General features: G+C 44.9%; 1 protein-coding gene across 8 annotated transcripts in view; it reads left to right on the forward strand.

The window, feature by feature from the left end:
- The window catches only part of Large1 (LARGE xylosyl- and glucuronyltransferase 1), a 507,191-nt gene that overhangs the window by 431,774 nt on the left and 62,243 nt on the right, over nucleotides 1-13,174 (forward strand). For all 8 annotated transcript variants that reach the window (XM_078052856.1, XM_078052857.1, XM_078052859.1 and 5 more), the window contains 2 exons: nucleotides 1,543-1,655; nucleotides 4,311-4,436. In XM_078052856.1, the coding sequence (XP_077908982.1) occupies nucleotides 1,543-1,655; nucleotides 4,311-4,436 (239 nt within the window). The remainder of the gene's footprint in view (nucleotides 1-1,542; nucleotides 1,656-4,310; nucleotides 4,437-13,174) is intronic.

Below are 13,174 nucleotides of genomic sequence, written 5' to 3' on the forward strand. Positions count from 1 at the left end.
TTCCTTGGCTCTGCGGGATGTAGACTGGTAGGCGCTGCACTGGCCTTAAAGTCAGGCAGATCTGAATGAGTCTGATCTAGTGAATTTTAAACTGTGAGTTGGACAAGTGTCTGAGTCAGCCCCTCAGCCTCCCCACTGATAAACTAAGGAGATGAATAATACCTTGTAAAGAGCTTGGGGGTTTTAAGGAAGTAGTATATGCAGAAGCCCTAATGAAGCCCAAAGGAGATAGATAAAATTGGCCTTCTGACTTACGAATTCTTCCCATCTCCACACATGTGTTTTAGTACAATTCTGTCAACCAAACACCCTTCACTCAATGGTGAATATGCTTTTTCTCCAAATATGTGCCATTTGATTAAGTAAAAAGTCTTAGAGTCACCATTTATGTCTGACTTGGGGAAATCAGTCTTCCTACAGCCTTAGAAATGTATGTACCAGGTATCGACTGAGTTCATTTTTCAACCGCCTGGAGTTTGCTCCAGTGGCCGTTCTGCTGAGCTAAGCATCCTGAAGAGGATTGATTGGGGGTGGGGGGCCCTGGGTGTAACCATCCCATCCGCCACACCAACTGCAGTGGCCTGCAGGGACATTCTCTTGGCTGTTCGTGTTCTCAGCTCTGGGCTTTCTCTGCACATTTGGACTGAACCTGTTGGTAGACAGCTGTTTCTAAGCCACTCACCTAAGCCAAGATGTGCTTCCCAATTAGAATGTAATTAATTGTAGAATTAATTAATTGGCCTGAGCAGTATATTTAGTTGTGCAAGCATTCTTAAAAATACCAAAGGATAAACAGTGGAAATTTCCCTCCCTGTATCATTCCCAATTCACCCAGATCCCTCCCCACAAAAACCCTAAGAAGGTGGGAAGGAGGAAGAATCCAGCTCCTATTACTAGTTTCTTGTGAGGCCAAAGACTTTAGAGCTCATCTTAAAGACCCAACACCAGCACGGCCTTCACCTGAAGTTGAAACACACGCTGGCTCCGCGTGAGCCGCAGAAGACCCTCTGGCCATTGGGAACACTGAGGCCAGCCCCACACTTGTCAATAATTGTTAAAGCAGATTTGCAAAGACAAAGTCACAGAGGAGCTGTTTCAGTCTGTAAAGATAAGCCATACCTAGGCCACAGGTATCAGCCATGTTGACTAAGAGTGTCCTACCTCCAGGGAAAAAGGCAGGGGGAACCGAGCACTTGTAAGAAAGGTGCTGCTTGTCAAGGGCAAGCTGGGATCTTCACTGTCACTGTTGGGGTAAAGCATGCACAAGTTTGCCATTTTAACTACCTTTATGTTACAGTTCAGTGACGTGAAGTCCACGGCCTATTGTGGTGCGGCCATCACCACAGTCCAGCTCTAGAAGGGCCTAGTCACAGTCACCCACCCCACTGGTTCTCGCTGCAGCCCTGGGGGTCTTGGTGCTTCCTCGTGCAATGAGAACGCCTCAGACACACTGTCCCCGAGAGACTGTGGCTGTGCCGAGCTGGTATGCCTGTCTCTCTGACTCACTGTTGCCTTACTCTCCTATCCTATGCCATTGCCCAGGGGTGATTCTGCTGCTTCTGGACAAGCTGCGGAAGATGAAATGGGAGCAGATGTGGAGACTGACGGCAGAGAGGGAGCTCATGGGCATGCTGTCTACATCCTTGGCTGACCAGGTGAGTGGCCAAGGTAGAGGGAGTGCCCTTGGGTAGGTCAGCATACAGTGTGTTATCACCATAACATACCTGCAACGACGGGCTTATAAACAGCAAAGGTTTGTCTTGGCTCAGAGTTTCTGAGGTGTCAGTCCTTGGTCTCTTGGCCACCTTGCCTTGGGCCTGTTGCACGGCAGCATGTCACAGCAGGAGCACGAGGAGGAGCAGAGAAAGTCACTCACCTCCTGACCAAGATAAAAGAGAAGAGGAAGAGACCCAGGTTCCAGGTTTCCTTCAAGGGCACATCCTCAGGGGCCTAAAGACCTCCCCCCTTGGCCCCACCCCTCAAAAGTTCCACCATCTCCAACGGAGTTCTGGGGGGGACCTGGGCTCAGCCAGGCCTATTAACACAGTCCAGATGTAAACTTGCCGCAGCCCTCGTGCTGTTGCTCACGGAGATCTTAAAGCAGCTGGCTCTGGGTTATTTTGCCACCTGTTATTGACTCCGAGGGAAAGAGCTGCCTTGGCCCTGGCAGGCTGAAACACTGCTCCCCTCACTAGTTCTTCCTTTGGTTCATTTGTTTGTTCATTTAGCGTAGTGCCCTGAGCACAGTGGACACCAGGGCCATGCTCAGGAGAGGTAGGACAGATGAACGAGGATGCAGCTCTTGGTCTCTGGGAGCTCGTGGGTTTTTGAGGCAGGATCGTAACTTGCTGTCAGTCCACTGTGCCGAGAGGAGGTCACTGTCCCCATCAGAGCTATGACAGGCCCCTACTCCCCCTGGCCCCAGCGCACCACCACGTGTCTCCCAGTCAAGTTTTCATGCCTCCATGGCAAATAAGTCTAACCTGTCAGGCTGAGACCCGGTCCCGGTGACCCTGAACTTGAGGGAAGTACACTTAAGTGGGAAGAACAGACTTCCTGGCTCTAGAAACCTCCCTATTATCCAGGCAACCTGAAAAGATCCTTGAACTCTGTCCATATCAACAGATATTCATAACAAAACCATTTCTCATTTTGACCAAGAAAGACCTTGGGTCACCGGGTCACTATAGATTTTGACCTTGCTGGGGTGTTGGTGGCCATCTTGGGAACACAGAGATGATTCCTCTGCATTTTGTCATGTCGCCTCCCTAAATCCATGGCGCTCATCTCCGTACTTCTGTTCAAAGTTCAGTTACCTGTTAGTTCTTCTTTAAAGGTCTTGTAGAATTTGTTTGGGTATCAACACGGTCTTGGGCTTTTCTCTGTTGGTAGGCTTTTGATGACCTCTTCAATTTAGTTACCTGAAATTTATCTGTAATACGAATGCTCATCAAATTATTCCATGAGAGAGAAAAGGAGGAAACCCTTCCAAACTCAATTTATGAAGCTAGTAAGAGCCTGATACCCAAACCAGACAAAGACAGATTAAAGAAAGAAAACTACAGACCAATATCCCTGATGAATATAGATGCAAAAATTCTTTAAAAATACTGGCAAAACACATACAAAAACATATTAAAAAGATACTGCAGCAGATCAAGTGGGGTTCATCCTAGGGATGCAAAGTTTTTTCAATGTACATAAATAAATAAATGTGATTCACCACATAGGTAGACTTAAAAAAAATGTTCATGAGAAAAGATGCTCAATATCATTAGCCATTAAAGAAATGAAAATCAAAAAAAAAAAAAAAGTTCAGTTACCTGAATCCTCAAGTTCCTACACAATTTTCTAATACAGAGGAAACCAGATACTGTGCAGGGTAACTTTTCTATTTTTTTAAGCATTGCTATTTGGGATTTCTCAGATAGCCAGAAACTGATTTCCTTTTCTAAACAATGAGATACGGTATAACGAATGAATTAAAGGAAAAAAAAAATACTTGGGTGCTCTCTTAAGCCTGAGAGGACATCATCCATTATCCTCATGTTGTAAGTCAGGTCACCAAGACTTGAGTGTGTCCCCCAGAGCTAGCAATTGTGTGACCATGTCCAGTGAGGATAGTCAGGTCAGCCAAGTCCTGTAGCAAAGACCCATAACTCACCTCCTGGTGCCACCATCCATGCTGGTTAATAAGTGTGGCCCCTGAGAGAGCTTGGAGAGGAGCCCAAAACAGGGGATTGGTCCAGAGACAAGGGAGACTTGGCCTTGAAAGGGGGGCTGCCTACTCTGGCCTTGTGGCCTGTAGGAGTCTAAGCAGCATCCATCACAAGCCCACCCAATGCCCCAGGAAAAAGCTGCTGGAAGGGAGGATCTATAATTTGTCTCAGCCTCTGGGTGAGTTGGGCCACTTGTCACCACATAGTTTCCTCTCTGGGAGGCTCAGGTGGAGAACTCTGGGCTCCTGGATAGGACGGTAGGAGGGGAGGAGAAGAGACTTCATTTACTATATGCCAGGGAGCATAGGAAAGATGCTCCCTTGTCTGCCCCCACATGAGCTCCCTGCCTGATGCTCTGTGAGACCGCAGGACCACAGGCGGCCAGGCGGCCTGCGGCATCCCTACCTCCATCCAAACATCATCGCTTGGTTTCTGGAGATAACAGGCGGGAGAAACGCCCTGGGTGCAAACTGTCCTGTGCCCAGGCAGGATGCCCAGGGCGCCCTCCCACAGGGGACGTGCTGCCTCGGGACAGAACCGTAGGCCAAACCCGCTGCCTGCCTTGACCCCGCTTTGGCTCTTATCCCCCAGGATATTTTCAATGCCGTCATCAAGCAGAACCCCTTCCTGGTGTATCAGCTGCCCTGCTTCTGGAATGTGCAGCTGTCAGACCACACCCGCTCCGAGCAGTGCTACAGAGACGTGTCTGATCTAAAGGTAGGGTCAAGACAGGCCTCACGGGGAGAGGGCCCCACCCCCAGGGGAAGGGTGAGGAGCCCTGGGGAGCAGAGGGAAGCTGTGTGGGGGGTTGAGGGGGCCCAGATGGCTGTGAGGTTGGTGTGCAGCTTGGTGAAAGAGGGGGGGCTCCCAAGACCAGAAGGGGCATGCTTGTCTTAATCGTTGCCTCTGTGTGTGCGTACATGTGTACGTGCGTACATGCGTGCGTGTGTGTGTGTGTGTGTGTGTGTGTGTGTGTGTTGGGGCTTTCTGGAAAGCATAAAGACCTCTGGAGTAAGAACCAGCTTGTGTGATTATTTTTCTTGCCATCTGCTGCCAGCTGTTTTGGTTCATGTCACCTCCCCGAAATCCATTCATTTAAGTCAAGTGAAAAGTAAGTGACGAAGTCCTACTCTGTACCAGGCTTGTAGATGCTGATGTGAATAACTTCCCATTTCCAAGTCCCTTATGGCATAGAGAGAGTGAGAAATGTGTTAAGGACATAGGCGTAAAAAAAAAAAAAATGACAGCTGCTGTGGTGCTTGTGGTAGGTGTGGGAGGGTCAGAAATGGGATGAAGCATACATCTCTTTCCCCTTCCTAGAGAAGGGACCGTGACACAGAGTTTTCATCATGGCTCTCTAGGTACCAAGCACCGTGGCAGGATCTGTCTGTAGAGAAAAAGACAAGGTGCCTCAGTTGTCTAGCACTATAGACAATGCTGCATAACAAGCCATTCTAATCGTGGCTCAAATGGACCACCATTTATTTAGTTGATGAGTCTCCACTTTGGATGGTTCTGATCTTCCCTGGCTTAACCAACTATCCATGGTCAACTTCAGTTCCAGAACCAGGAACTGAACACAGTCCTAACTAATTCCGATTTGCCTCTCTAGTTGTACCAGAGAAGGAGTAGATACATACATCCCTAAAGAGTTTGCTTCCTTTAAAATTTATATTCATTGCCCCGTGCACACTGTAAGAACCATAGTTTAAGTTTTGAAAAAGAAAAAGGATCTCAGACCTCACTTTCTTAACGTGAGGGTTTCCAGTTGGCTCCTGGTCTTGTACGTGTCATGTCGTATCTGTAGTCTTAATGTGCATTGAATTCTCTTTTCTGCCCATTGCTTGTTTTATATCATAAGCACTTTCTGAGTCAGCTGCACAGTATTAACACACATGCCCACTACTTCCATAATAATCCATGACTCAGCCACCTTCCTCTGACCCTTACTTGTTCTCACATGTTCACAGATACAAACTGTGTTGTTATGAACAGCTTCCTTCTCTTTCCCTCTGTGTGTCTTCCTTCCCATGAGTAGAATCATGGAGCCAAAAGAAAGAACTCTTGTTTTTTCACTATACTTCATGTTTATTGCAAAAGATTAGAAAGTATTTAAAGCAGAAATATCCACATCATTTATTCTTTCAACACATATGCAGTTCCTTGTATACCCCGTGTTCTTGTTAGACATCCGGAAAACAGATGAAATAAGAATATTTGATGAATACTGTGGACTAAGAAGTTTGGAGGGGAGGAAAATAAAACTAACCCTATAAATGACACCTGAAAATTCTGGGTTAAAACTGTTTTTTTACACTGTTTTGAAAACACTGATTTGTCTATGAAGTAAGGAAAACAAGAGACCAGAAACCATGGTAGACTGCGAGTTCAAAAGGGTAAGATTTAAGCAAGGAGCCCTGCCTAAGGCATTTGCCTGTGGGGTGATATGCTGCCCCCTGGTGGCTGGGAATGTGGATAAAAGGTAGTGTGGCATAAACCTGAAGTCGGCCTTTGTCCCTGGTTCCTGGAGCACTCATTTTATAAAAACAGACACAAATAGGAATGCAAGAAAAGAAGGTGAAAATAAAAGCATAGGAAAAATTGGGCACAGAAAAGGCAAGAAATTGAGATGATAGAAGTTAAGTCCAAATATATCAATAACCAAATAAATGTAAACTAATTGTGGTAATGAGAAGACCGATCTTCAGATTGAAGAGAAAATGTTATCTGGGATACACTGTTTACCAGCCACATACCCTTCTCATTGTAATCTGAAAAGGCTGACAGTAAAATTATGGGACAATATTATCAGGGGAAGTGTCTAAAAGGAAACAGGCTGGTTGTGTTGGTGTCAGAGAAACCATCAGTAGAGAGAGAGGAGGTCACACTTACAAATAAAAAGTTAATAAGAAGGAAGATCAAAAATTCAAATTTGGATGCACTTCATGCTGTAACACATGTGTCTTTAAATATATGTGTGTAGAGGCATGTAAATATATACACTTATGAATTTTCATATATTGTAACATAATTGTACCCACATACAGGCAGATCACTAGAAAGAAGTAGACATGTCTACTATTGTAGTAAAATATTTTAATGTGTCCTTTCCAAGTCCTGAAAGATCAATCAAAAAGTTGATAAAAATACAGCAAATGTGAAGTATACAGTTAACCACTTCACTTGGGCAAGTGAAGAATCTTGTATTTAAAAGTCAGACAATGTACATCCTTCTCAAACTCACATAGAACATTTGCAAAAATGTTACCATGTATAGGACTATAAAGCAAAATCCTAGTACATTTTACAGAATTATACTATATCGTAGTTCTCTGAACAGAATCTAATTAAATTAGAAGGCTATAACAATAAGATAAAAAAAATACGTATTTGATTAAAATTGAGAACCCATTTCTAAATTCCACATTGTTCTAAATGGAAATCATAATTGAAACTGAAAACTTCTTAGAGACTAAATGAAGTTGAAATAATATGTGTCAAAATTAGTATAATGAGTAAACATGTAGAGAAATAGAAAACCTTAAACGTTTGTATTAAGAGAAGAAAAAATGAAAAAGTAATATGCCTGGTTTGCCACGGAGGATGATATACAAAGAACGTTGAAGCATATTCGAAGGAAACTAGAAGCAGGACATAAAGAAGGTAAGAGCAGAAATTGATTAACCAATTATTTAATAAAGTCAAAAGTTGGTTCTTTGACAGGGACCAATAATATAGACAAAGCTATGGCAGGACTTATCAAGAAAGAAAGAACTTACCAGGAAATGAATGGGGTGGCATGAATCCAGATTCATCGACGCTGTCTCTAACTGTGCCTGAGCCAGCAATTCTTCTGAGTTCTAGGAATACAGCAAAGATTAAATGCTCTGTCGGTTTGTGGAGCTTTCAACTCAATATATAAAGCAGAATGACAGAGATTATCAAATAATGTGAGCAACATTATGTCAATATTCTTGAAAACTTACGTGAAAGAGACAAATTCCTAGAAGTGTAGAATTCACCAAACTGATTTAAATATATATATGTGTGTGTATGCGTGTGTATATGTTATAATGTTATATTACCACACTAAACCTCACCAAGAAAACAGTCCCTTTAGGTCTACAAAGAAATAATTCCTATCTTTTTTTTAATCAAAAGATATTTCCAATCTTGAACTCTTCCAGAGAGTAAGAATAGAGAGATAGATTTTAACATGTTCAGTGAAACCAGAATGTTCTCAATACTGAAATTACATAAAGAGAGTTACAAAAAAGGAAAACTATAGTCTAGTTTTGCTCATAAATCAGATGTACAAGTTCTTAGGCCAAATATTAGTAAACCACATGCAGTCATGTAGAAAATAGATAATATATCATGGCCAATTTGGGTTTATTCTGGGAAAGACAAGGGTGATCTAACATTTTAAAAAATTTACAAATATCATTGAGCATGTTAATAGATTAAAGAGAAACTCCATACAATCATCAAAATAGATGTGGAAAATTTATTTGATGAAATTAAACACTCATTCATGTTAAAAACTCATAAATAGTAACCACTAAAAATCTATGGCAAATTTCTGCTGAGCATTTGCTCTGGGGTGTGCCAGATGATTAATAGAACAGAGAAGAGAGTCCAGGAACACCCACACACTTATGGAAACTTGACACGGGAAGAGATGGCATTGCTGATCCTTGGAGAAAGGATTACATTTTTCATAAATGATGTTTAGACACCAGATTCTCCATATGGAAGAAAAAATTAAAATGATTTCCTGTCTCACACCATGCACAAAATATCTATGGATTATAGACTTTAAACCAAATTGAACTGTTATCTTAAAGCGGGTCTGGAGGGTAGTCCTAAGACCTCAGAATAGGAAAGAAGTTATTTAACAAGACACCAGGACACCACCACTCCGTGCTGGGCTTTAATTGTCAGTTAAAACAAAAATCAGAACAAATTAATCTTTATTAACTCTCCTTTCATCTATAAGTCATATTTCTGGGTCTGCTGATTGAGTGTGTTATCTGGCATTAAACACCTCCATTATGCATTTTGTAGGGTTATCGGAGTCCTTTTCTTTAAAGTGGAGCAAGAACTATAAGACCTTGCAAAGCAATTAGAGGGCACCTTTGAGTTATTTTTTTTCCCTCCCATTCTTTTGGATCACCCACACCTAATGGGAGGGAAATGTTTTTAGGGATTTATATTCCTTGAGCCATTGCAAAGCACTTAGCTTGCCTCTCATGAAAACACAAACTCTTTTTGCACTTACATATCACTAATTCAAATAGTGTTTAATTGGATTTCCAATTACCTGAGAAACACAGGAATAAAAACACCTTTAGTAGCCAACACACCTCACTCCTAATACGCATAGAGCTTAGCATACTGCAGCAGATCCTTTCAGATCCTGCTAGGGACAAGATCCTTTCAGATCCTGCTAGGGACAAGCTTCCTAGCCGTGAGCATCTCGCCTACCCGGGGGCCATTGGAGAACTTTGTACTGAGGTCGGTTAAGGAAATGCGTTTTCATTGAAGAGGCGGAAGAAGTGCATAGTCTATTGGAGCCAAGCAATTCTGTAAATTCTAATGACAGTTCTACTTCGTACCAGCTGAGGGACTTGAATAAATCACTTAAGATCTTCCAGTAATGGAGACCATTATTCTTGGCCCCAATCTCAGCCAGGCCTCTTGAGGGCTCCTAGAAAGAGCACTCGACTTTACCACTGTCTTTTGTGTTTCAAAGACCTTCAATTTTATCTCTGCAGTTCTAAGCCTCAATGACTCAGCCTTCCCTGGCTGAGTCTTAACTTGAGAGAGATAGGGAGGGACCCAAGGAGTATCTTTGTGTCCCTTTACCAAGAACACAAACTCTTGGAGACCAGCAGAGGGTCCCTGTGCTGGTTTAGAGAAGGGAGACAGGGATGGGGTCTGGGAGACTTTGCTCTAGTCCTCCAGGCTTCCATGGGCCATTAGAGAATGAAGTGCTGGCCAGACACAGTTGGGACTGGCCAGGAAACAGCAAGCAGAGCATCCGTCCTGGGTCTGTAGCTGTTACTGGGACACTAGAGCCAAGTAAGCCATGGTTCCTGCCCTCAGGAGAATCACCAGGTAAGTGGAAAATTCCAGAACAGCCTGCTGAGCACTGTGACATAAGGAAGTGAAGGTGGCTGTGGAACAAGAGGAGGGCCCTGTCCCACTGGGGTGTGATGCAGGCTCTGGATCCCCCAGGCTTTCTGTAGAAACTGGAGCTGAATCTTCACATCCAAACTCCCAGATGCCTGAACGCTGCTCCTTCCTCATCTCCTGGCCCCGCCCTCTCCTCAGCCTACAGCATCCGTGCTGCCCCCCTCCCAGTCCTGCCTAACCACCACTCCTCCCCTGCTATGCCCTGGTGCTAGGAGCAAGTCCAGGGCTATGTGCAGAAGACTGGGAACCAAGTGCAAGTGAGGAGCTGTGACTGAGATGTGGGTGGGCAAGCCATGGGACCTGCGCCATCACTGCAAGAATGTGTGTGGGATCGACAGGGAGCACATTTCCGAGGAAGTCAGCCCTACGAGTTTCATCCTTGCCCTCAAAAGATGCAAAGGCATTTTCCAGATCTACTGGGTGGGAATAGTGTTCCAGACATGGCTCCACCGAATTGTCACAGAAGCCTAAACAAGGTGAATCTCAGACTGTTTTGTAAGTCAGGAGACCAAGGACCCTACAGATTAAGTCTGTACAGATGACTTGCCCAGAGTCATACAGCTAAATATGGCAGAGCTGAGACTCCAACCCACACCTCTGACTCTGGGTGCAGAGCCTTCTGTGGGGCAGGGGCTGAGTTTCTACCTGAGCGTATTTTCCAAAGAAACACAGTACGTGATGTACGGAGTCCCCAGGGCTGTTCTGTGTGAGCCCTTTTTGAATTTAGTGGATTTCACAAGCTCGCTCCAGAACAAAAATCACGAATGCAACGTTGTCTCCTTGAAAGAATGTTTGGATTTTAACCAACAGATTCAGAGGTTGAACTTTAGACCCCAACCCATTCATAAAGTGGGAATCAAATACACCTCAAAGGAACACCCAAGAGAACCAGGCCCTCTGTGCCGGGCAGGGGTGAGGGGGAAGATCTACTTTCCTAGAGGGCATTGGTAGCATTTGTATAAAAGAATAGCACATAACTCAAGTTTTAAAACATTTGACAGTTCCTAGAGACGTGTGGGTTTCCACAACTTTTGAGGAAGATGAGGCACCCCTGGGCATCAGCATACTGGAGGTCCCTCAGCAAAGCAGACTGCAGTGGACCGTGAAGGGAGAAACCAGAGAGAGTGAGAAAGAGGAGGAATGAGATGGTCAGGACGATTGGAGGAAGAAGCAGCAGTGGTTTGTGGATAGAAGATCTAAAATCTAAAAGGCCCACCTTCCAGGCAGATCTCTGCACTTGAGGCCAGTGCCTTTTGGGTTTCATGGCGTGACCTTAGCACAGGGACCCTGGTGTTTCACTATCTCTGGGCTTACTCTTGCTACCAGTACCCTGAAGGAGTCCAAACAGGAGCCGCTGTCCCCCTGTTTGGGCACTGGCACACGGCGGCTGTGCCTTGGAATTGCTTGTACAGCTGCAGTGCACTCGCCCTAGGCCACTGTAGGGCTGCTGCATAGTTCTTCAGCCTGTCCCAGATAGGAAAGTGACCACGACTTTACAGAGATGTGAAATTTCAAAGGGATGATGTGCCAAGCAGCTAGGACAGCCCCGTGAGACCTGAGTAAGTCTGCTATGATTAAAATAAGAAATCGGCGTCGCTCCTGAGCTCTCTGGGAATTTCCTTCAGCTGGTGGGCAGAAACACGCCAGCCAACACGGGCTCTTCTCATTCATCTGTCCCAACACTCCACTTCACTCATGAGGAAACAGGGACCCAAAGGGAGGGAGTGGCCTGCCTGAGGTAAGCCCTGGCTGTGGTACAGCCGGAATGGGCCCCTGCACTGGGAATCAGGGCCCTGCTCTCACAGGCTTTGGGTGTCACTGCTGTAAGTTATCCATCCCCTGCTGTTACGTGTAGCCAATGTGCCTCGGATGCCGCTATTCCCAGAAATATCAGCAGGATTCCTAGAAGAAAGGCCCCTGGAAAATTACCCTACTACAGCATTTCCCAGAGAATATATCAAAACACTGCTAAGAGTTGCTAATGGGAATTCTTCAGATGGCGGGGAGCTGAGTTCTAGTTCTGTGTATGAAGAACTGTGTTCTGAAGACCCGAGCAGGAGATCCGTGGTTTTGTTGATCCCTCAGCTCCTCTCAGAGGCACACTTTGTCGGCACACAGAACAGACCCTTTGTGATTGTAGAATACCTTATGGGGCAGGGTCCTCAGAAGCCCACTGAAAGAAATAATCCCCACCTAAATTCAGCGTCTCTGAATAAGAACAAGGTTGTGAGAGAGGGAAACACAATGCTTGGTGCCTGTGGACAGGGGACTGCTGACCAAGAGTCTTCTCTGGGGAAAGTATGGGTCCATAGCATTAGCACTGGGCCTCAAAAGCCAGTGGGCCTGGCCCAGATTCTGGAGAAGACCGTCAGTCTAGAGGCTCATGGTCCACAGCCAGGCAGTGAGCAGAGGAGAGTATCTGGGACCAGCAGGCGTCCCTGCTTTATCCTGAAGAGGAGCAGGCAGGTGGACAGCCAGGCCAGCATCTGACCACTCTGGAGGGAAGGCCTGCTGAGCAAGTTTCTGTCAGGCAGGCTACCCAGGACTGTCCACGTGTGAGTGCAAGAATTTGAGGATGTGGAGTCCTGCTGAGGGTAGACAGGCAAGGTCATCACCATGATCCCTGCCCTCAAAGAGGCCCACAGTCAAACCTTGGGGCAGAACTTTCAGCAGATATTTCCACACACTACAGACAGTAGCATGCAGTATCCTGGTAAGACATGAGCGTGCTTTTAGAGAAAGGGAACATCAGTGAACCTGGAGGGCTAAAAGATCCCAGGGTCCCCAGAAGTGACAAGGGGGTGGGTGTGAGATGTGGGGCACAGGGTCCAGGCCCCGGGCTCTGTTAAAGAGCTTGGTTTTGACTTATGGACCATAGCACTGAAATACTGCTGAGCTGACCTGTTTCAATACACTTCTGTTCTATCACTGTGCCTGAAGATATCATAGACCATGGAACATCTACTTTAATACATGTTTGAGTGATTTTAAGTTAATTTATTAATAATAAGCCCTTTTACTCTTAGGGAAAACATTCTTAGTATTCATATTTTAAGCTACAAAAGACATTATTGAATGCCCTTCATTATTTTCAAAATGTCAGTATAGTTCTTTGTGCCACAGTAATTCATAGTGGAATTTTTTAAGGCCTGTTATATAAAAGTACTTTTTTTTTAAATGATTACTATTGCAAAAGAAATATCTCCCTATAATATGCAGATCAAAACAGAGGGAAAGTACATTGTTGACTAAGCTGC

The sequence above is a fragment of the Ictidomys tridecemlineatus genome, chromosome 6 (assembly GCF_052094955.1).
Source record: "Ictidomys tridecemlineatus isolate mIctTri1 chromosome 6, mIctTri1.hap1, whole genome shotgun sequence".
In the NCBI taxonomy this organism is placed as follows: Eukaryota; Metazoa; Chordata; class Mammalia; order Rodentia; family Sciuridae; genus Ictidomys; species Ictidomys tridecemlineatus.